Source organism: Anoplopoma fimbria, chromosome 15, assembly GCF_027596085.1.
Source record: "Anoplopoma fimbria isolate UVic2021 breed Golden Eagle Sablefish chromosome 15, Afim_UVic_2022, whole genome shotgun sequence".
NCBI classification, from domain to species: domain Eukaryota; kingdom Metazoa; phylum Chordata; class Actinopteri; order Perciformes; family Anoplopomatidae; genus Anoplopoma; species Anoplopoma fimbria.
In genome coordinates, this window is record NC_072463.1 from 16,345,980 (window position 1) to 16,370,889 (window position 24,910).

Here is a 24,910-nt window from a genome sequence, read left to right on the forward strand (position 1 = left end):
TCTTTGGCTAGTGTGTTTTTGCTGGTTAGTTGAGAATTATAGGTCCCAGTGTAACCAATTCCAATTCAGGCAAACAAGGAGCTCTTGCAGCAGGATATGGGTTAAAAGTACCATGCTGAACCATGCACAATACCAGTATAGTGAATCTGTTATAAATAAACAGAACCAATTATATTCTACTTATGTCCAAACTTCGTTTCATGGCAAATTGTGCCAGCTTTTTGACGCTTTCATCTCATTTCAGTTCAATCCTAACCCCTACCGTCGCATTGATTTGAAGTAAAAGGCAGAATACATGTACCATTTAGTTGTATCACCGTTATCACTCCCACTCATGACCAGGGTTTAAATTAGAGCCATAGAGAAAATACCACCCACGTAGTAATTTACCAGTAAAAAAGCATTTAAAAAGCAATGTTAGGTGAAGAAAAGAGGAAAGAGATTAAAACCAGCTTTAATGTGATTTTCCAGTGGCTTTACCCTAATGCATCAACAAGATCTTTTAAAGCAAAAAGGGGGCTTTGTTGCAAATGCAGTTTGGTTCAATCAAAACAAAGTTGCTGGCCTTTCTGGGACCACAAATCGTGTTTTTAATTTCCTATAAAAGGAGATCTTCTTTTTCTTGGTAAGCAGCAGAGTCAAACAGAATAACTTCCCACAGTCCAAAACACATTACAACACATATTATGATCAAAGAAGTCCACGTTCTAACTATAATTCTAAATTTATGGCAGATGGTTGTTGAAACATAACCAACAATCCCTATACAGAATGTTCCTTTGGTAGTTTAACTACATAAGCAAGATGAAAACATTTAGTCTGCTCAGAACATGTTAGACGGAAGATGACATGTTCTAAATGAAAGTCTCTTTGTTTGGCGTATAGGCAAATCTGCTAGTTTTATGTGTTGAGCTCTCTGGTGTCAATCAGTCTTGTCAGTCATTTAGAAAGGAATGTAACATGTCATTCTGTCTCATAACACCAGCATTCAAATGTGTTAAAGCTTTTTAAAACATTAACACGTAACATTGCTAGTCTCTGATTAGGAATCAACCATCTTGCAGTTTTATATTATCACATTACAAAGGACTACAGTATTATTTCAGCGGCATCTTACTGACTACTTTTTGGCAAAAGCTGTTAAGAAGTAAAATGAGGGCGGGGGGTTGATGCTCTACTGTATGCCATTAAGAGAGCTCACCATGTGGCAGCAGTTAGAGGATTGACTGTAGTTTCACTGGTGTGTAGAAATGGATACCCCCCCCAACTCACTCTCTTTGGGCAAACAGTGAACCGCTTTCTTTGGGACCCACAAAGCCGGCGAACAATAGACGCAGTGTACTCAGGACTGTCCCTGAAAATCACCACAGCGAGAGCTCGTCTGTGCGTGTCTCCTTTGTGCGCATAAAAGTTACACTTTCCACACGTGTCTGTGTGTGAAAATGACATCTAGATGTTCATTTTAACATGCATGCAGGTTTGTTTGGTTGTGTGTGCGGCCTGTGCCATTTCTCAGAGAACTGGAGACGCATTCTTTGAGCGGCGGGCGGCCCAGAGGAAGCAGAGGGTCTTTCAGATGGTATGACAAGATCGCTGTTTAACTTGGAGAGCCTGACTGTTGTTTCTGTCTAACCTGTGGCAAGCTGGCAACGTTTTCTGAAACGAACCTGTAGGACCACTGGGAGGAAAAACCAAACGGAGGTCATGAATGGGAAGTCTGGGCGGAGGGATAGAAACTAACAGAGAAGGAGACCTCACACACCAAAACGTTTTAGAGGCTAACTGAAGGAAAACAAACCACACAGAGTGTTGAGGCCTGAGAGTCATAACTGTCACGACTCCATGACCCAGCGCTCCATGACTGCACCTCTGTAAAGAATCGTCCCATTGACAAACCTCTGAATTACACACTCTTACTGTATGTTGGGTTTGCATTTGTGTTGTTGATGTGTTCCCGTTGAGGTTTCTGTGAGAGTTTATGTCTGCAAATGCATGCACATAAAAGGACAGTATTAGTGCGTGTGTGCGCGCGCGTGTGTGTGTGTGTGTGTGTTAATGAGCATACAGTGCTGTTTCATGTACAATAAGGCCACAGCACATTTTATTGAGCTACAACTGGAGATGTGCCAAGCTACTGTATGGAGGTCTGGCTAACACATAAACACAAAAAATCAACATTACACAGCCCTCCCTTCCTATACAATCAAAAGCAGAATAAAACATCATGAAAGCAGATAACATGGGCATGTATGAACAATAAGATCTCCACAGCGGTGGCAGGCCACAATGACACATACGACAGCAAAGGAGAGGCTCACAGGTTATACACACTGCATAGAACAAACACATTGCTATGCAACACAATGGTTATTGGTTCTCGTCAAGAGTGAGTTCAGTGAGTTTGTTGTACTCACCTGTCTGACTTATTATCAACTTATGAAACATTATAACAGAGATTGCAATGCATTTATAAACAATATAGTGTATTACAACTATGGGAATTATAATACACAATGATCCAAGGATCCATGTTTAAAATACATTATAGACGTGGCCGTCATAAAAAAGTACTAAAGTCATAGTATTGTATGGCATAAAACATGTCATGAAAGTAATAGTATAGTATGTAATAAAAAAGTTAAGGATTTAACCATTTGTAGTTTTTACTCTTTTTTTTTCACAGTGAGCTTCATAGGTCTTAGTGGGCAAATTTGTTTAACCTTTAGACAGAGCCAACTGTTTCCCCCAGTTACCAGTTTAATTTTAGTTTAGCTTAATAGGATGTTGGCTACAGTTTCTTTTTCAGTGTACAGACATAAGAGCAGTATAGATCTTCTTTTCTAGTGGACAGTGGATGCATCATTTCCAAAATGTTTGACTATAATGTTAAAATTCTCTCAACTCTGTTCTGCTGTTAAAAGCTGCCAGAGAATAAGGAAGCATTCATGCTTTGCCTTGTCAAAGGATAGTAAAAGGGTTAAAGTGAGATGTCCGGTGGTGATTTGAGCACTAGACAGTATGTGTAGGCCTATTATAGGCGATTCACAATTCAGTTACTGTTGTATGTTGTTAAAGTGCCCTGCTGAATTCCTTCTGTCCGCACCATCTTTCAGGTTGGTTGCACTACATATGCGCTTCAAAACACAATTGCTGCAATTCGAGACAAACTGTGCTTTGGGTAGGAGACAAGAACCCCAGGGACCAGGAGAGTGGCATTAATCAGACACAGATGACCTGGCTTGCCTCATACAATAAATGCATCCAAAAGAAGAAAAAAAAAAAGGGTTGACATTTGAAAGTCAGAAGTGAAGAGAGAAAACGGCTCGTAAAAGCAGGGAAAGACTTAACAGGTTAGATCAAAGCTAACATCTTCACATCAAGGGGCGCTAGGTCTTCCTCTATCAGCAGTCTTTCACATTTCTGTTACTCCATCCCATCCTTCCTGATTGCCCATCTATTTTACAGTGAAAGGGATCATGGTACAGAGTAGGAAAGGACATGACCTGACAAAATAGGACAGTGGGCCAAAGGGGGGAAGAGATGTGAGGCTTATCAGCTGATCCCAGAGGTAGTACAGTTGGTGTGGAGGAAAAACGGGGATGCGGCAGGACAGATATAGAACAAGGTTAAAAGAGGACATATTGTGGATGCTCTCAGGCTGTTCGTTCCCCTCCTCCAACATTTAACCTCATTCTTTCTCTAAGGTCCGTCAGGCCTCTTTGCGGTTAAGCAGAAACAAGGAGACTGATTCAGGGCCTCAACAGGAATCTTGTGAATTGTTGCCAAAGATATCAGTCTTCAAACAGGGTGTGGCCTTTCACTTTGCCTACTTCCCCTTCATACTACCACTCAGCTGGATCCTTTCCTACTGACTCTGAAAAGCTGTGTCACCAATGTCACACCAACATTGACACAAGTTGCTTGTTTTTAACAGTGATTAAACACTGATGAGAGGAGAAAATAAATGTCACAGGGTCTGAATGTCAAATTAGATTTTCAGAAATGATTATCCTTGCAGCACATCGACTGCTAATGAACCTTTGTTTGAGTTTAATTAATGTTACATCTGATAACTGTGACCTTGAGCATGAGGTTAGATGACAGTTGTGATCTAAAAGTCAGAAAAGTCGCATAACTGTCAGAAACAAAATTTGCACAATTGCGCAACAGGCTGTAATCACATCAGCATTACTAGATGTCTCATTACAGAAACAAAGAAAGGTTGTGTTTCTGGTCACCTGATGAAAAAAGTCCAATATTAACTATATTTTTGTCTCTGTTTTGGTCTCCACCAACACATGAGAAATATATCTCTCTCGTTAGCTGTTGAATGCTCCACTCTTTTCACCACGTAGTCGCTAACTTTGTCTGTCTGCTGTCTGGTGCCAGGTAGCTCACGTACAGTGGTTTTATCAGAGCTTTTTCAGTTTCAGTTTTTAGTTTTCAAGACACCACAAATCTTCAAATTCAGGTGTCATAGCCAATGGAATGTGTCTCTTTCATCTCCAGTCACAATTCATAAACAACCTTGTCTTTGTACCGTGAAGGGCTCACTGGTGGGGAAAGGAAGTGTGCTTCACAGTCAAGGATTGAGAACATCAGCCACATTGAAAGTGTTTATCAAATACCAACAGCTTCTTTCTGCACTGAAAATACAGGCACATTATGCTGGAGGGATAGACCCAGAAACATCAACAACTGCCAGAGAGCTGTGGTTGTTACGTAAGCTAAATCAAATTGATCCTATGGGGATCGTCTTGAGCTGCAGTGACATGGATGAAAATTCAGGCATAATAATCTGTAAGCACTTGCAGAGGGCAAATCATTACTGTAGTCCTTGTTGTTTAGAGGAAATGTGCATACTGGTTGAATGTATCAAATTCTCTCTTATATCATCCTCTTTAATCTGATCTCTATTATGTTGCTCAGGATCAACAGTTCACTAGTGATTGCAGTCGTTTGGCTTTTATTTCTAATAACAGGGCATGTAGTTGTCACTCATCTTCATTCACCAGAACACAAAAAAAGAGCTTGATCCCAAAGATCGGCAATATTTTCATGTACAATATCATAAGGATACTAAGGAATTAAGAGGAGCCATACCGCAAGATCTATTTACCTACCTACCTACCTACCTACCTACCTACCTATCTATCTATCTATTTATCTATCTATCCATCTATCTAACCATCATGTCGCTGGTGTAAATCTAAGAGCATTTACAAATCTCCCTGCTAATGAGAAGACCTTACTGGGGATGAAACAGAGGAATTCTGTCTCTGAGGTTGAAGACAGCAGAACAGGGAGGAAAATAAAAGGGTGGGGGGAGAGAGAGAGAGAGAGAAAAGAAAATCCTGACAATATGTTTGAAGCTGTGAGAGACAGAGGTGAGGCGGGTGGAGGAGGGGTGGGACCTCCAAGGCTTTGGAGCCAATTCGAGGACCTTGTGATGCAAAACCAGTCCTCGGCAACAGACAGTTCCCATGGCAACGGTGAGCTGCCAAAGTTCCTTGTTGACAAATGACAGCTCCCCTCTCTCTCAGCACTCGCCCATGATGTGTGTGTGTTATTTGGCAAGTCCCCATCTTTGCCTTAAGCACGGGGGGGAGGAAGGGGTGGAGGGACGGAGAGTAAGAGAGAGCATTGTATTTTGTATGCAGACATGCATACAGTATTCAAAGCACACACACACTCACATACACAGCTCCACAAGGTGATTATGTACTATTGTGTAGTACAGAGATTCCCAACCAGGGTGCACTGGTACCCCAGGAGTACTTCTGCAGTTGTCAGGGGGTTCGAGAGAAGAATGCAGAGTAGCTCAACTTAATTTGAAAAATTGAAGTGATTAAAAAAAAAAACATGTACAAAATCAGCTGACATGCATCGCAATTGAATGTGTGGAAACTAGTGAGCAGGGAAAACTTAATGTACATCCATCGTGAGACAGTTAAGGAAACAATGGTTGATAAATGGCAAAAACTAATGAAGAAAAAAATCAAATAGTTTGATCAAAAGTGATAAACAGTTAAAACAGTTAAAATTATTAGATTCATGGTGAAATAGCCGGGAGTAAAAGATAAATGATTGAAATAAGTAATGAAGAACTTGACTGAACATAACTAGTTCAAGTGTATGAAAAATGATTGTAACAATTATCCATCTTTATTAACTAACATCCATTTAGAACATGACAGGTGGTGTTAATGGACAGGATTACTTGAGTTCATCTGACAGGGCTGTGGGGCTACATCTGATTAAAAAAAAAAGGTTGAGGACCACTAGTGTAATACATAATAATACCTCAAATGAATAGCAATGTCATATATCCAAAACAGAGTAGTCCAGTCATGGGTAGTGCAGTGACGTACTGTACGAGAAGGTGATAGTGAAAAATGTGAAGTAGGGGCAGGGGAAAGTGGGGGCAGGCTGAGCGGCGGGATACACACACCCCTGTGGCAGAAGTGTCGTGAGAAGATGATCCTCCATCCTCACCTGTTCAGCCCTGTGATTTAACCTCCCCACTACACACGGTTGCATCCTACACACACACACACACACACACACACACACACACGAACACACACAGTACAGTATGCTCAACAATGGCTTAGCTGCTTCCAAGCAATGCGGAGCGATGTCACACAAAACCTGCACAGTATTAGAAATAATCCAGTAATTAGTGTGCACACGGTAAACACTATTACTGGATCAAAGGAACATTTAACTTAAAGCCCAGTAATGCCAGTGAACGCACACACAGCATTATACCATTATATAGTGTATTTTGCAGCCATAATAACAAGTAATCATGAGTGAGGAAGTGCTTTTTTCTCTCTCTCGGCTGTAGGGATACAGTTAGAAGTGTGTGTGTGTGTGTGTGTGTGTGTGTTTTATGTTAAAACAAGTGAGTATTGCAGGGACAATAGATACGGCAGGGAGTTCAGGGAGGAGTGTGGAGGTGACTGCTCTGAGCGTAATGTCAAAAAGATTAACAAGAATTGAGCGGCGCAGTGACACCTGAGAGACATTTGCCGAGTGCAATAAGCTGTGGTACTGCACTCCGCTGAGCAGCAGACAGATGGGAAGCGAGGCAATAAGCAGGAGTTCACACACAAACATCATTGTGCTGTGGTGTCGTAATGCAAAAGGAATAAAGGAGGATGCGAGATTTTTTTTTTTTTAACATTTCTTTTACTGATCTTTACACTTGTCACAGAACATCACACAATTATCGGAGCAGACTTGCTCTTTTGTTTTTTAATAACAGACAGTGCAGTTACATGTTCTTGTCTCAGAAACAAATACCGCTTTGTCAGTTGTTTTTTTTTTATCTTTAAAAAATACCACCGATAGTTACTGGGTTTTTTCATCATTTAGGGCTTAGAGAAATTAAATGAAATAGGCTGGTTCTCAACTTGTCTAGTTGTAGATGTGTCACTGATGTCAAAACAGTCTTAGAAATGCACAACTGTTATTTTATACATCCAGGAAAGAAAAAAAAAGGTAGGGCAAGTGGCAAGGCAGGAATAATTCCACCTTAAAACCTGACTGAGACCATCCAATTCTAGCACCTTAGGTTTAAGGTACGTCACACAATAAACAAAACACTGACTGATATAATCTTTACATTTTTAAACAACTTTGGTTTGTATTGTCATCAGTGTGAGGACCCTAATTTTCAGAGGTGCCAAACGAGACACACTAACAAACAAGAAACCACCGATCATGCCAACATGACAGAAAGGCTCATATCTGTAGATTAGAACTGGTTCTGTATTGCATCTATCCTTGATTGGTTTCTTTTAGTCAAGTAGAAAATGAATGGTCTGTCAGCCCCTGCAAGGTGTGATTGACATTAATGAAGTCTACATACCTTAATAGGTACAGTGTTCAATGTGCTGCAACCACCGTGATTTCAGAAGAAATTACTTGTATTTAATTTAATGTTGAGAGTTAGATGAGAAGAAGTAAATGTCACTGTCATGTTGGTAAAGTTAATATGTCGCTACAGACAGCAACCGTCTTGTCTAGCTCAGACTTAGACTGGAAAACAGGTAGAAAGCCGACTGAAAAACCCACTGAAGGACATTGTTCAGTTTGACTTCTCCTGTTGTGTTTGCTGAGCGTGTAGATCTGTTATGAAGGAGACAGTTTTTACTTGATTTTACAATGCTTCGGACACTCCTTTCTGTAAAACCTCATCAACGGATAGACCAACGTAACCATGACAAGCCTTTTCTGATTAAATCGAACTGTTAAGGAGGGTTTGAACGCCTTCCGAGACTTCCCTAAAAGTTGGCTTTCAGTTTGTGCATTGTCATGATAGGTAGTGCTAGAAAACATGCATTTTGAAGTCAAACAAACAGAACACATGTTGGGTGTGGAAATTTAGTTTGCTTTGAACTTTCATAGTCATTTGAAAGAATCCCTGCATTTAACTACATGTGTCCTGTTTTAGTCAAACGGAATGCAAGATACTTATCAACAAGAACAATTACATTAACACACAATTTACATGTATCCATAAAAACACTAAGGCACTTGAACTTGTCATTTAATATTCCCAATGTTTACGATTGTTGTCTCTTAAAATAATTTGAATACACATGGTGCCGCCACTGCAGCACAGTCGCTCGCCATTGCCTGAGACAGCGTCAAAATCAACAGGAACACATAATAATGCGTAACCCATGTTTTAAAAAGAAGAAAGAATTGCTTAAAATCAAGTTTTTAAAATGCTACATCATATCTTGCAAACACACACACATACACGCACAGAAGCACACACTTCCCAAATGCACAACCCTTCCTTTCATAGGCTTGTTTAGGGTCCTGAAACGAGACCGGTGCACCAATATGAAGCCCCACTTGAGACCTTTTTCGTTTTGTGCTGTGGGGCTTGAAAATGGTCTTGGAGACCCTTCACTTCACCTTTAGGATTTATGATCCCAACACATTTCACCTTAGCTTACATAATTGTTTGAGAAAATGTTCCAACGCCAACACTGGCCAAGAACCTTCTGTTTATTTTTTTCTTCATTCATCTATAACGTTAGCAATAGAGTTAAATGTAGTTTGTCTGTGTGCGACCCTGGTGTGTATTAGACCATTCAAATAAAGCTGACTTGGCATTACTATAGTGTAGGTAGCTCACGTCTTCAACTGCTATGAGGAGAATTATTCTTCAACTGATGACAGTTGTCGTCATCATAACATTTTCCTTCTAACAGACTTAAAATGTAAGTCATTTTTCAAAGAGCACAATCATTGTCTATGAGCTCTGCGGTGCCAAAAGCCGACCTTGTGGAGCTCCCTTTCCTTGGCATTAGAGTCCCACTCACAAGGTCTCACAACCTGCCCCTCTTCCTCCTCCTCCTCCTCCTCCTCTTCTTCTTCCTGCTCCCCCTCCTCCTCCTCTTCTACCCTATCTTTCATACAGCTGCCCTCCTCTGTCCTTGTGTGTACGTGACCCAACAAGGTCCTAGTCCTACTTTTCTGGCTTGACTTGTCCTTAACAACATCAAGGGAAGGCCCAGCTTCTCTTCTATCATCCTCTTCTTCTTCCTCCTCCTCCTCCTCTTCTTCCCTCTCTTCTTCCTCTTCATTTTCCTCTTCCTCCTCATCCTCCTCCTCCTCAACATCTTCATCCTCATCTTCATGATCTTCTATGGCCACTGTCAGTCCTAGCTTACCATGGCTAGCTAGCTGAAAAAAAGAGGAAGAGTGTGGTGTGGACGGGCAGGCTGAGAGAGCTGCATCGTACATGGAGAACGGGAGGTGGAGGTAGTGTCCTGCAGCGGCCGCCGCTGCGTAGATGCAGCAGCATGTCTGGGCACAGTCGGGGCGTAGCTCCCCCTGTCCTCCACGGACCATTCGGAAGCGCTTACGGAAGGGCGGCCCGGCTTGGGGTGATAAGCAGATCCGGGTGGGTAGTGCTCCGTGGAGTGCCTGGTTCGCAGGGTTTGCACTGGGTGACGGGGCGCAGGGGCCATTGGTAAATGCTGGGTTGGGTGGGAAGCACCATTCAGTGCTCTGGAGAATAATCTCAGCTCGCAGGCGCCGAAGGAGGTTGTTAACAAGGACGGAGCGTCGGAGGAAGGCCTCGGGGTCGTCAATGAACCGCATCTTCTCCAGGGAGAGGCGCAGCACATGGGCACGCTCCTCCAAGACTGGGGCAACCTGAAGGACATTGTCCCGTTAGATCTATGTCACCTGGACGGTTGTGTTTACAAAGCCAGCAATCCAGATTCAATCAAATGGCATTATTCGACCAATTTTTAAAAATAATTTGCAAGAGTAATATGTAAAGCTCAACAGATGGTTTTATGCCCGGAAACCTTTCATTTAAATTTTCTAATTATTTTTACAGGAGAGCCTACATGATATCGAGTCTAATGTTTTTTGGGAAATACTCAATCCTACTTTGGACATTTAAGGTCAAAGTGGAAAGCTCATTTTGATTGATTTTTGATTAGTAATCAAATATTTACTGACTGTCAGAATTCTAGGTGTAAAATGTATCAACCATATAGTGTCCTCAGAAATTCCAATAATGGAACAAAAATTTAAATCATCCAAAAAATGATAATGCATAATAAGTGACTGTTACAGTGTCATCACATCATATCAAATAGAACATATTGGTTGATTGGTTGGATTTTGGACAGTGCCAAAGTCTTTGTACCATCTTTCAAATGATTCTATATTTGATTTAGTACAATAATATAGTTATAAAGTGTGTTTAATGGATTCATTTTTGATTTGCATGACCTCATGTGATAATAACATTAACATCTAATATATAAATGATCTATAATTTGAGCATTACAGTTTTTTCGTAACCTTCTTTATTAATAAGTCTATTGCAGTTAGTAAAGAGTATGACATCGTCATGAAGTCACTTACTGTAGGATACACTGTGTACTCTGAATGTGAGTGTGTCAATACTTACGGTTTGGCAGTATGTTCTGAAGCTGAATCGAGGCTCATCGTCATCGTCAACAAACTTCCTCTTGAAGTATGCAATCCTTGATACTGAAACATGATCAGGAACTCGCCTGCAGGGGGTTTCTGCGCACAGAACATACATTTAAGTGTTTTGAAAGGACATACCGTGTGTGAAAATCCCATAATTTGTCAAAGATGCTGTCAAAACATGAATATAATTAAGCTGCACATCAACCTTAACAAATTTCAGATGCATTATTAAAACATATATTGAAAATGAAAGTCACCAGTCAACCTCAAGTTGAACCTTGGCCTTGAAAGTAGCCTTAGAGGCAGCAGGCTTTTCTAGAAGAACCAGTTTCTTTGGTAACTCAGTAGATACTGAAATGACTATTTGACTGGCAATGTAAAAAAATGAATCCTTAAATCAGCCCGACAAAAAAAGTTCACCATCTGCTGCAACCTCAATGCAGAACCGCTGCATGCTCAACTACACTTAAATCTGACATTTTGACTGATGCACCTAGAAAAACTAAAACAGCAGGGCCATGACAGACAAATACTGATGGATGGTTTGACAAGTGAGTCCAATTTCCAGGTCTGAAAATGAAGGACTATCAGATGTGGTACAAAAACCTTGGTAAACCTTATGATATACCTTTGTTGACCAGTATCTGATTACATCCAATTTACATAAATGACTGAATGAATAAACACACATCTGTGTTTGGGCTCTGTACCTTGTGTAAATTGCTCTACAGAGCTGCCTGGTGGGGCAGCGTTCGACAGGCGGGTCTTAGTGCAACGCTCCGACTCCCATATAGGCTGGTATGTGGAGAGCGGAGGGTCTCCCTCTGGGTCCAGGAAAGGATTCATGGACAAAACTAGGGTCATCTCTCTCTCTGATGCAGGTCTGGAAAAAACAAAACACAATGGAAATCAGTACAATTATGGAAACAACAATGAGTTTTAATTCTAAACTTAACATAAAAATACTTAGAAATACCATGATTTTAAGAGAACACTTTCAAAAGTTGATAAATGAAATGCCTTGATGAACTAAGGTGAAATTAGTTTCCTACTATTCTGTAAAATATTTCTAGTATTAGTTATCTCTACCAGTTTGCAAACTATTTATTAATAGTAATTATCTCCATAAATCTAACAAGCATTCTGCATATGCTTTCCTAATAAAGTGATAAATGTTAACAAGATGTTTGACTATGATACTGGCAAATGCGTCAGTGTTGCGTGGAGGAATAACCAGCTTCTGTGCAAGCTGCATGACAAATCTGAGCGATAATAATGGTGAGCACTAAAAATTGGCAGATGGCTGGCAACTCTGATATGCGTGGTACTGTTACAAGTGAGACACAGATGGAGAGATGACACCCACTCACACCGTGAATTCCCTATTGATTAGTTGGTAGGAGAGTTAGCAGAGATGTTTGACACGCGGTTGTTTCGGTGAAATGGATCCCACACATCAAACTGCGCTGTGAAGCTGTGTCAACGGCATGGTTGTCCAGAAAGCAAAGGAGATGTGCACAGCGCCATCAGGTCCAGTACACAGGGCAAACAACTTGACAAAAGGTATCAAAGAGGAAAGGTGCGTATTTGATTTTAAATTAAGTGGATTTTTGTCAGTTTCCAAATAATACAAACAGAAATATGAAGCCATATCACCTTTGATTTTTTTTTTAATTAAAGTGATGCACAAGAAACATGAGAAGGGCACAATACTTGGCAGTGACTGGTTATAGCCTGCCAACTGAGCTTTTTTCAAACTGACAACAGAGCCCTACTGTGAAGACAGTGAGCGCTCTGAGAGCCAGAGTCTGTTGTGGTTCTTTGAATCCGAGGAGAGAAACTCTATCGTTCTTTTGATCACGGTGAATGGCTGTCATTTGGTTTGCTGTTGATTCCTCCCCTTCATGCAGAATGCAAAAGCCAGCTGTTTCAGGCATCAGCGGCTGGACCGCCTTGTCGCCGCCTTTCCTCCTCGAAGCTTCTCCTGCCCCTCCCCTACCTGTCCACATGAACAGATATCATTGCCCACAACCCAGCTTGACACACCAATGTGAGGCGACACCATCTCAGCCTCACCCGTTGGGTAGCTGATTAAAATGTCCGCTTCAATAAGCTCCTTCCTTTGCTTGGATGAACAGTTTTATTTCTGTGTGCTGCTTTTCTAGTGTTTGCTTTTAACCGACTAATCAGACAAAACCTAAAGCCACGCTGAAACATCACCTTAGGCAATGCTGCTCCTACCACACCCATCCAGCCAGCCCCGGGGAAAATCGGATTACAGAGAACAGCATTACCTGTTATATTTTGAAGGGGTTCAGTGAGCATGCTTTAATATCAATTCCAACAGTGCAGTACAATGTTTGTATCGCTGCAAATGCTGCACCAATCCATCTGCAAATGTTATGCTCCATATATGAAACAGACCCCCTACTGAACTGTCACTTCATTGCGGTGGAACTTGCATGTCCTGGTGACTGTCGGAGCTGCATTGTTGCATGTGTCAGGCAAAGAGTGGTTTAAAATTCGACACCATATTGTCATCATACGCAAAGATATACCGTAGGTTTTGCTGCATTGCCTGTTTAATGGAAGGCTAGGGCACACAGATAGGGGCTTATCACTTTTTCATTTATTTTTTTTACTTACATAGTATAATAAGTCCCCACCTGATCACCACTGTGTTTGAGTTTTACCAATTAGATGTGTATGTAGCCAGCTAAATTCATTTCTCAAAAGGAGATATACTTTTTGGGGGGTAATATGGGGGTAATGAAGCTGCAGATGCATGCAGGTCAATGGAGGGTCTGATCTGATCTGATCATCAAACTATAGCGGGTGAAAAGAAGACGCTGGTGACTCAATGTGTATCAGATGAGACACTTGATTTACATTTGCTTCAGGCCAATCGTGTTTGTCAATAGAGAAAAGGACTGTAGTACAAAAACATTTTTGGGGGGGGGAAGGACAAATTAGTCTTCTTCCACAATTCTACAAAATATTGTGATGTTAATGCAAACGGAAGAGCTGGAGGGAGAATCCAACTGAAAGACATTAGGTTTTCCTCTCTGACCGCTGGCGCCTACAACTCAGCTATTCCCGTTTCAGTAATCCATTGTGTTACATTATGGATTATGCACATTTTATAACGTGTTGCCAGAGTCAAACCATATTATGTGACCACCAACTAAGGCCAATTATGTCACTGAGCGCTAGTGCCATGGTTAATTAGCAGCTTTAGCCCTTCTCATTTTCCCCCTGAGCTGCTTTTTTACCCCTAGCTATTTTCATCTCCATCACCTCTCCTCACTGCCGCTGTTGCTACGTTTTGCTTGGGCACAAAGAGACAAGCATGCCATCACTCCCTCTGCCCTCTTTAGGGACCCCCGCCCACCCCCTCCTCCTTTCATCCCCTAGTCTCTATCTCTCTTTCCCTCTCTCTTCATCGCTGACATCCTTTCAACAGCGGTCACAGTCGACAGCTCTCTGAACCGGGGGGTGAAAAAAAAACAAAAAACAATGAGAATACCGACTGAGCAGCTTCCCTACATGTACAGCAATACTTCTTGTTCTTCAAAGACAAGCGGTGGGAGGAGGGGGGGGAGACAGTGTGAACAAGTGCGTGTGCGTCTGCGAAAGAGGAAAGGAGGAATGGAGGGCTGAGAAATAAAAACACAGAACGAGGAGAGAAGAATCTCCCGGGGGGATATCATACCTCTCTTTCTCCCTTTCTCTGTTTCTGTCTGCGTCTTGCAGGAACACGAGTGTGATTGAGAGCGAGTTTACGGCTGCGTGTGCGTGATTGTGTTTAACAGAGTGTGTATTTGAGAAAAAAGAAAGAAAAACCTGTGAGTGTGGAGGTGTAAATGTGTGTGCGTGAAACACTGCCTCACCTCTGTTCACTCTCCTCCGGCTTCATCCCTCTTATCATCCCTCTCTCACAGCTTCCCTTCCTCTGTCTGACTCTCTATCTCGCCTTCTTTTCCATTACACCCTTTGATGATGAGAAGTTAATTGCAGTGCCAGGGCACGAGCCAAACCGTGGGAGGGGAGACGGAGAGTGATAGAGAATGGGGAGAGGTGGAGATGGAGGGAGGGCTGAGGGATGGATGGATGGAATGAGTCAAGGAAGGAGAGATAAGTGCCTTAGGAGCCTTGTCATGAGTGGAGACAGATCGCCCGCGGGGATGATTTCTGCTGCTGTGATTGACTCCCTCCCTCCAGCGCTGAGATAGACACGCGCACACACACACTCAGACACGCACAGCTTGTTGTTTCCTGAAATATTTGAGAAGGGAAGTCAACTAAGGCTACAACAGTCGACCGGGGTGCTCCAGAACCACATCACTACTGTCAGATTCTGGATTTTTACACACATATATAGTAGGCGTTCATTTATCTTCCTCAAACAAGACTATTTTTGGCTTTCACAGTAACCAAATGTCTCTGACAACTTTTAATTAAACATTTAATATTCGGAACAGATTTTAATTGTAGATTTTCAATTCAATTCTGGGGTTGTTTAAGTTATAACGTCTGCATATAAATACATTTCTTCCCCAGGAGAATTTCTCACCGACTCTCACACTACTCCATTCCCCTGTCAGGAGGAAATCTATAGAAACATGTGCAGGAGTGACCTCTCTGGATGAAAACTGGTCGAGATCTGGTGAAAATCGGAGTACAGGAACAAGCTCTGAGCCACAACGATGGATTCAAACTTAAAAGGAACTACATTGTAGTTTTACTAAACTCAACTGACAGTGGTCTATGCTTACATCCGAATATAAAAATCGAATGTGTCAGCTTGAGCATGTTAGCATTAGTCTGTCCAAGTCTTTTAGCGTGTCAATAAGTGCACATTTCAGATCCTACTTAAAAGATTCCTGTTTTTAAACAGGTCAGCTGGAACCAATAATAAAGCAGCTGTAGACTGTTTTCTATCCACTCATGGAGCTAATGTTAGCTAAATTTGCTAGCTACGGCTAATAAGATCTGCCAATGACAATTGTCATTTCAGGCCGCAAATTCTAGGCCACCCCTTAGAAAGGCGAAGCCTGCTTTTGTGTACGTCTGAAATCGGGGACCCACTGTTTCAAATATGATAAATCTGCCACAGTTATCATTGTAAACTCTGTGGCATGCAAAGAAAGCTTGACAGGCGTAGCAACAGTAACCAAGAGGGATCTGGTTTAGAGAATTGGTTAATCTAATTGTATGTTCTATTATAATTTAAATAAAATACTATTTCATCTATTTATCATAAGTACACACCATAAGTATCCTTATCCAATCCATACAGGATTTTAAGCCGATACTGATATTTGGGAGTTTTAAAATAGATATATTGGCTGAAATAAATGTTACATTTAAATATATAAACATACAATTGTCAAATCCCTTTAACGTCTATTTTTTTCATACGGAGTGGGATCCTTAACAGTGTAAAATTAATCTTATTAGCGACTCTGGTGGACAAAAATATGTCATAGTGACGCTGTTATACCAAATTTGGTATTGCACTGTAATTGCTTGTTGCTTATTGGCCAGCATAAACACTGATACCAACATATCTACAATAAGCTAATATCAGCCAGTATGTAGTATGCTTAGCAAGACTTCAATGAAATAACTCTGGGTGTGCACTTTCTCTTTACTATTCAAATTTGTTAAGGGTTTTCCAGGTTTTACTAAGCAAAGACATTTTCATTTTATGCAGATACCCTCCCCTGCGGCATGTCTACGATCTGAGGACTGTATCCCCACCAGCATCTACTTGTTTTCACGTTTTGTAACCAAAATTGTTTCACAATATCCCCAGCCGGTGTTTATGATTACAGTGTTGCTGTCTCTGGTCACAGGGAAACGAGGCAAATAAAATATTGCCCTTCGCTCTGCAAACCATCACCTGTGTTGAAAATCAATCTTAAACATAAACAGCCTGCCAGTAAACAGTGTAGGAATATATGAGGGAGCTTTAAGTTTATGTTCTCATTGTCTTTGTTACGTCATTTGTAGCTTTTTGGGAGTGTTTAGAGTTTCAAATGACTTGCCCTCACCCTAGGTTTAATAAAAAACATTCGAAGAAAACTGATATTGAAGCCAAGTGTGGGGGAAGATTTGTTCGATGATTCTGGGGGAATATGAAACATGCCTCTAATAAACTTTGTGCTCTCTCTCTCTCTTTTCTCTGTGGCCTCAAAAATGCTAATCGATTCAGCATGTGTTTGAAAGAGTGTATGCTGGATCGAGTGTACGCTGTATCACTCTGTGTGTTTTTGTGTGTGTGTGTGTGTGTTTTCAGTGTTTTAAGTGCCAGGTTTTTACTAAGTGTTTCCGTGCCTTAGGGCAACAGATAGCAGTAAAAGAGTTGTGGTTTTCACATCAAATACATCCCAGATCGCCTGAGAGGGTCTTCACAGCGCACACAAGCATGCAGTGTGTCATGACTTAACGGCACAGGATCAGGTAGATATATTTTGGAACCGTGAATTCTGCAGAGGACTGGTTGGTTAGATTTTGTTCTGCTATATTGCATTACCACAAATGTCATGAGTACACACCCAGTGTACCAGGAACAGAACTTAAATAAACACTACCTTGGTGCATATGGTATTACCCACGTTAAACATGCATTTATGTCTACAAGTCTAAGAAGTGCAGAGAAAATTACCGCATTTGTAGAAGCAACATAGAGCGGCACAATTATTATAAAACATCTGTATGGCTAAGCTGCGATCACCATAATTGCAGTAATCACAATTATGTGTCTCTGGGAGAAATCCTTTTATTACTTTTTCTCTTTTGTGTAGAAGTTAAATTAGCAGCAGCTTGTAAGAATATGTAGCCTGCTTGTCATCTGGTTTAAACCAGAACATTTTCAAATGACTGGATTGCAATTTCCTCACTTATGTTTAGCCAATCCATTATTTTCCTCTTTGCTCATTTTTCCCAAAAGATGGACAGCGTGACAATTTTCTGCCTGATTCTCCGTCTTAACATTTGTCTCGGTTAGGCTGATACACATTGGTTGTAACTGATTGTGTGCAGAGGAAGCGGTTGGACACTTGGCAAATGTTCAGTATGACAAATTACATGATTAAAAATAGACAGAGTAAATTAATGATATATACAACAGGATTAACTGTGATTATGTGTGATTAACTATCAAGTCCTAATAAAACAAATAGTGTTTTCTACCTCACAGACCAAATAAAAAATCAACAGCTCACAATATTGGTATGCAATGCACTTATCAAAGGAAACCACAACATTATCTTTATAGAAAACAGGGTGGTTTCTCTGCTCGTTCAAACCTCTGAGGTTATCTGATCCTATGGCTGACTTATCGACTTGATGACAATATGAAGACTCTTAAACGTTTTAAATGTCTTCATTTGTTGAAATTGTGCCAAGAGATGTCTTACAGCTCATTTCCCTGGGGAGACGGTTAATATGAAATGGCCAACATGAAGGTGGAGACTGGCAGAAAAGTTAACTGACATATATTCTTTATGCATAAAGCACTGGGGAGGGCGTTGACAGTAACCATGTGCACATGCACAAAGTGAGACAAATCCTTTTTCTAAGTCACTCTCGACAATGTCAGCTCTTGAGAGTGTCAGCCTTTATGTATGTCAGTATTCATCCCTGTACAGATATAGACAGGTGTGTGTGCGGTGGTGTGCACAGTGACAGTTTGTGTGGTGGACCAAATCTTGGCAATACATCTCCACACTGAGAAGATAAGTGGGCGTAGCCCTGAAAGAGCTGCCTGTGGTTGCCTTGACAGGAGCTTCAACAGCAGGCTCCCTCGCAGCTCCGTGCTCTCACGGCAGGCACTTTGAATCTCGCTGGAGGAGAGAAAACTTGACTAGTGGCGGTGCCTTCCCTGCTCCCTTGCATACCTCTTTGAGCTTGACGCCTGCTGCCTTTGCTCACACAGCGACTGAGCGGTGATGTGATTTGACGGGGACTGGGCCATTGAAATCTGTCACATGTGGAGTACCTGTTGTATCTTTATAGTGCTATCTGGTCACCAGCATCACTTTGATGCTTGGCGTTTTTTAAATCCAGTCTTATCTGTTGTATTGCATCGAACCTCAGTGACTTTAAAAAACATATAATAATAATGAAATAATAATAAATGTAGGTGTAATTGCGCAAGATTCCACTGAAATCCAATAAAATATGTGTATATAAAAAAAAGAATGCAGTTTGTGCGAATCACACAAAGTATTAAGTAAGGAAATTGGGGCTTAATCCACACTATACTTGGCTGTATTTAACAATTATTTAAAAAATAACTCTGATGAGTAATTAGAAAAATAGCAGCTGATTCATTTTCTGTCAATGGATTAACAAGGCTGAAGTGTTTTCTCCCGGAATCCGACCCCGTGGCACCAATGACAAGCATTAAGAATATAACTATATAGAAATAGCCAATCTCCTTGCTGACGGTCTTGCTCACTTATGGAGGTCATATGAGGCATCTGCATTATATTTAGACTGTTTCATAACCACTTACAAGTTCCTTACATTGCTTTAAACATTAAAACACATTGTGTTATGACCTAAAAAATAGGGACAGCATTTCCTACCACAATTGCCTTTTTAAAATCTGGATTATTTACATGAACTTTCTGTCTTCTGTTCCACTTTTACTGGTGCTTTGCTAACTTTAGTGATGCTTCACATTCACAAACTTTCAATATGCCATTAATGCCCTAGAGTTGGCACTAATGTGTATCACACCAACCCTCCTACGCTTGCAGCATGCTTGTATAGTAAGTCCATAATAGTTGAATTGCTGTATGTTTTTATCATGGTTCAGAAGGCTCAGTAAAAGCAAACTACAAATATCAAGGTAGTTTAATTTCCAAAGAATGTAAGTGCATTTATTTAATATTCCAAAGCTGGCTTAAGACAAATAAAGTGGATGACACTGTATCATCTGATGTTGATCATCGTACTGTAACTGAACTGTGAGCCAAGATACAGCCCACTTCTTCTCAAGATGGAGATGCTACATCCCATCAATATGCCAGTTGGCGTGGGGGTGGAGAGTGTGTAAGTGCTGGCATATGAGGGTGAAGCACACAGCAAGAGAGAACAGATAGAGAATAGATAAAAGGTGTCATTACATCAAGTTCTCCTTCAGAGTAGCAACAACAAAGCGCTGTAAGCTATGAATCAAAACTGAGACACTCCGATAGCAAGCAATTAGCCCCCTGCTAGTAGAGTGGACCGCAGTTACACGGCAACACTAAAAACAGTCACGCTGGGCATATTAGAGGCAAAAGCCTAAAGATGCTTCGCAGAGGCATTTTCGAAAATAAATTGATGCAAACACACACAAATCTATGCTTCACTAAAGCCTTAATGCACTGACAGCCTCCCTCTATGATATTAACAGGATCAATGCGTAGACGTAGGTCTCCTCCTTTACATATTTATGTGTGACGTTAGATCCTTGTATACAGACATTTGTGTAGGGTTAGAGAAACTAAAACATGTAATCCTAGTTGGTTTGTTTGCCTTAAGTAAGACCTAAAACCCTGGTTTTGATTAGTTCTTGTGTGAGAAGAAATGCACTAAAGCAACTTCAATGGGACGTCAACAAAGCTGCAGGTCTGGACGGGTCAGTCAGAAATGGGTCTCAAAACAGATAAGTGATGAATACGCCCGCAGGATTTACTTAGACTTTACTTAGGGTTGGAATTGGTTCTTAAAGGGGCGGCTGTGGCTCAGTGGAGAGCAGGGTCGTCCCCCAATCAGAGGATCGGCGGTTCGATCCCTGGCTCTGGCAGTCAATGTCGATGTGTCCTTGGGCAAGACACTTAACCCCAAATTGCTCCCGCAGGCTGTTCCTGCGGTGTATGTATGTGTATGAATGTTAGTTAGGGTCCTGATGGTCAGGTGGCACCTTGCATGGTAGCTCCTGTCATCAGTGTATGAATGGGTGTGAATGGGTGTGAATGGGTGAATGATTAGTAATGTAAAAGCGCTTTGAGTGGTCGGAAGACTAGAAAAGCGCTATACAAGTACAGTCCATTTACCATTTACCATATCTTATGCTGATGAAAATGACTATTCCTTGTTAATATAGAACTATTTGTAACAACCTCACATTTAGTTTGGACAAACTGTGAATCTCAGTTAGTGAATGGGACTGATACAAAATGTCAGTACGAACACACAAATAACCTTTCACAAATGCATATTAACATCTAGGCCTATCTGTTTTATTATCTAAATTTAGGATGTCCTAGACTTTTCAAGGATACCCAGATGTTGGACAAAAATAACAGCCAATCAAGAGACATCCTCCCCCACCCTCTCACTCTCTTGCTGTGTTATGTTGCTATTTTCTTTTGGTTGCATCTTAGATTGTGTTATTGCCAGCTTGCAGCCTGTCAGGAGTCATCAGAGCATCTTGCAGTTAGTTGAGGGCCGTCCTGGCCGCGGTGGCGTGACTAAGCTGGGCTCGGGGCCCCCCGGGGTTTCGCCCAGCACTCTTCTTGCTGAGCGGTGACACATGTGTTGTGGCAGGGCAGCTGTACGGGGCTGCATTATGTACAATCTGGGGACGGCTTGTTGTGGCTGTGAGGACTAGCAGGCCAGGGGTCTGTGGGAACGTCACTGCCAGAGGTGGATGCAGCACATTAAAGGCAGACAAGGGCATCAGTATGCGGTAATTAAAAAAATACCTTGTTTGTAACATTACTGTATAATGTAAATCCCTTTTACATTCCTGAACAGATTTTGTTGAAGGAATTTTCAAGCTATCTTTTTTTACATTAGAGTATGAACTTGTAGCTAATGAAAGGGATCTAAAACTTTGACTTTCTGGAATGTTTGTCATCTTGAACCAGTTTTAGATCCCTTTCATTAGCTACACTTATCCTATTCGTAGTAGTTTGTAGCACTTACTATATTCGGATTAGTCTGTTGCAATTATTGTTTTCGTAGTAACTTGCCTCTGCACTATACTTTTGCTCTGGCTTATGCTTTGAGATGCTTGTTTAAGAAAGGAGATGCACTTATGACTTCTGGTGACTAGTAGTTCTCTTGAATACCTATGTTGAATACACTTCCTGTAAGTCGCTTTGGATAAAAGCGTCTGCTAAATGACTGTAATGTAATGTAATGTAATGTAATGAACCAGCGTCTGTGCATGTTGCATTAATTCTGTCTCGTCTAAATAGATGATGTTCTTACGCAGGTCTAAATTCATCACAGACACACTGAAGTACTGAAAGGAATCTTTGAGGGAAAGAACACCACCTTCAATTAGTAGTAACTACAGGATTTTAAGGTGTAGGATCTCAGGTTGTAAAGGCAGCTTACTTTGTTGAGGTGAAGTCGTAAGGGCTCAGCTATAAATAAATGTCTTGTCACACCTTCCTTTTTTTTTTTTTTTGCACTTGTGCAGAAACAGATGTGTGTTCTCTTTTCCTCTCAAGTTGTCCACCTTAGTCAGTTGTGTGTCTTGCTGGAGCACAAAGACGTATTCATGATTGGGAAGCGGTGCCTGAGGGGAAAAAAAGACGTCTGGGGCTACACCCTGCGGTCCTCACACACACACACACACACACACACACACACACACACACACACACACACACACACACACACACACACAGCACACACACACTAAAGCGGCTCAACTTGTATTGGCTGAGTGCTTTTAACCAAAACAGAGCGGAGAAAGAGAGGGACAAAGGGAATGAGATGTGAAGGCCGCCTATTTCTTACCAACTATCATCACCAATGACATAGCATAAGCATTTCAGTGGCAATCCCAACTTTCCTTTGTACTGTTGTATCTACTACACCTGCTTTTTCTGCCTTATTCGCAAAGGAAAAACCATTACGGATTAGTGTATAAACAGCACACTTCCAGTGCAAATTATTCTAGGCTTGGCATCAAGAAGGGTAGCCTTTATAACGGATTGAATCTCCGTCAGCGTACACTAAATGCCTTCTACGAGCCGTGTTTTGAAATGTTGCTCCAGATGTGAGTCTTTGCACCCCGCTGAGAGAAATGAATGGCTAGGGGGGCTGCAGGCTACCTACAGGTTCACATCCTTAATGAGCAGAAGAGTCTGCTGAGAGCAAGATATGATTGATAGCACCGCGACAGAACTGGAAGAGGGGAAATCGCAGCGAGGGCTTTTGATAAAGACGATGGGGTGGAGGGATTTGGCAGGCGGCAAAGAGAAGGAATCTGGCATCAGCTAGATGCCAGGAACCCGTCCACCATGCTGCAAAGCAGGAGCACTTCCTCTTGTTACAGCCCCTCTTCTCTGGTCTGTTAGTTTAATCTGAGCTGGATGTTCCTCCCTGTTGCGTGCCTCACTATGTTCCGCATAACACACTTTTTTTCCTCCGAGGGGAAACAAATAGCAAAAGGTGGAATTCCTGGCGAGGGACTCCGGATGTTGTTGGCAGCGAGTGGAGGTGAAGCGCATCCAACCCAATGCGCTTGAAGCATTTCTTTAACCAAAACCGTAGATAAAGAATGGGAGAGACAAGGGGGGGGGGGATGGGATATATTTATTGCCCTTTCCTCCGTAAAACTTGCCATGTTTACATTTTCTTAATCCTCTCTGGGGCTAACGGCGCGTTAATGGTCCACCCTGAGTGAGTCAATGCCTGTGACACTAAGTCCAAGACAGCACAGAAAATGACATCAAGGAGAGAATTACAACAGGAGCTCGGAATTGAGCGAAATCGTCTAAACCCCCGCTTCCTTTCAGAAGGCAGCAGTAATACAGACAAACCGCCACCTCGGGATTTGCAGCCAAGAGCAGTCCCCACAAAATAATAATGAAGTGAGGCTGGATGGATGCCAGGAGGGTGGCTGGTTATGTCAGCCTGCATAATGTGTTAGACCCCGAGTCTCTGTCATGTCATTCTAGTGAGCTATTGACAGCCCTGATTCTCATTAATCTTGCAGTATTCAATCTAATTATTCTGCTGCAGGTTTTTTTTTTTTTATCAAAGATCACATTGAGTGGATTCACCACTTTGCATTGACTGAAGGAATGTTGCCCAATCGACACAATCTGAAACAAAATGTTTAAATGCAGGTTGCTTTTGTTCTATACTGTTATTGCACTTCCCTTAAAAGTACAATAACAGTCTTCCCTTAAAAAAAAAAAAATGTCTTGTATGGATTTTTTTTTTTTTTTTTTTTACCAAAACAACATTAACTAATACGTTATTGTTTAACTCTCAGTGTAAAGAACAGATGTTCAAAAAAAAAAAAAAAAAAAAAAGACATACTTTTACTTTTCCACACTAAAGCCACTGATCCTGACCCCCACTGGACTCAACACGGGGACACATGGGGCTCGGGGACACGGTCATCTCACCTGTCTTCAATGGTTTGGACCTCGTCCTCGGCTCCACACTTGCTTTGTGATAACGACACAAATCCAAGATGTGTTGGTGAAAAACGCAAAAAGTCCTATTGAATAAATACCACCATGTCCTCTGTTCTAATCTGAGCCGACTGGCAGACGCACCGACTGTTTCACTACCACTTATGTAATTACCAGTTAATTGGCTCGTTGTCTAAATAGTTATCATTAAGCGCGCGCGTTTCTCTCACTATGCCCGCGCGGAGCATCCCCACGCGCTTTTCTTCCCCGGCAGACGTGGACGGCTGATGCGTTTAGTCCGTTCAGGGTGGATTCCCGTGCAGAAGGGTCCGCGGAGCCGACAGTTCACGTTGATCTGAGGCGGAGAAAACAACACCAGCGACGCAGCTCCATCGCTCCCAGCCAACTACTGCTGAGGAGTTCATGCACGGCTCGGAATTTCCCCCTTCCTTCTTGTGTCCTCAAGTTTTAACTGGATAGACAGCGACTACTGATTGCAACTCCATTCAAAAAAAATTGCTGCAGATTGTTTTCCCGATCCACTC

At 41.6% G+C, this 24,910-nt stretch overlaps 1 protein-coding gene across 1 annotated transcript; it reads right to left on the reverse strand.

Moving 5' to 3' along the window:
* Positions 1-4,093: 4,093 nt before the first annotated feature.
* Positions 4,094-24,677, reverse strand: sertad4 (SERTA domain containing 4). Its single transcript, XM_054614362.1, has 5 exons — positions 24,357-24,677; positions 11,691-11,863; positions 10,955-11,073; positions 9,643-10,182; positions 4,094-4,111 (listed from the first exon to the last, which is right to left on the reverse strand). Exons 2-5 carry the CDS (start codon positions 11,842-11,844, stop codon positions 4,094-4,096), a joined length of 831 nt encoding a protein of 276 aa, XP_054470337.1. The 5' UTR covers positions 11,845-11,863; positions 24,357-24,677.
* Between the last annotated feature and the right edge of the window lie 233 nt (positions 24,678-24,910).

Bases quoted from the DNA above. Each gene is read 5' to 3' on its own strand.
- sertad4 (XM_054614362.1), bottom strand. From the start codon at position 11,844: ATGACCCTAGTTTTGTCCATGAATCCTTTCCTGGACCCAGAGGGAGAC. The intron at 11,074-11,690 runs GTACAGAGCCCA...TTCTGTGCGCAG, and splicing joins TGTAGAGCAATTTACACAAG to AAACCCCCTGCAGGCGAGTT. The intron at 10,183-10,954 runs GTAAGTATTGAC...AATGTCCTTCAG, and splicing joins TCAGAACATACTGCCAAACC to GTTGCCCCAGTCTTGGAGGA.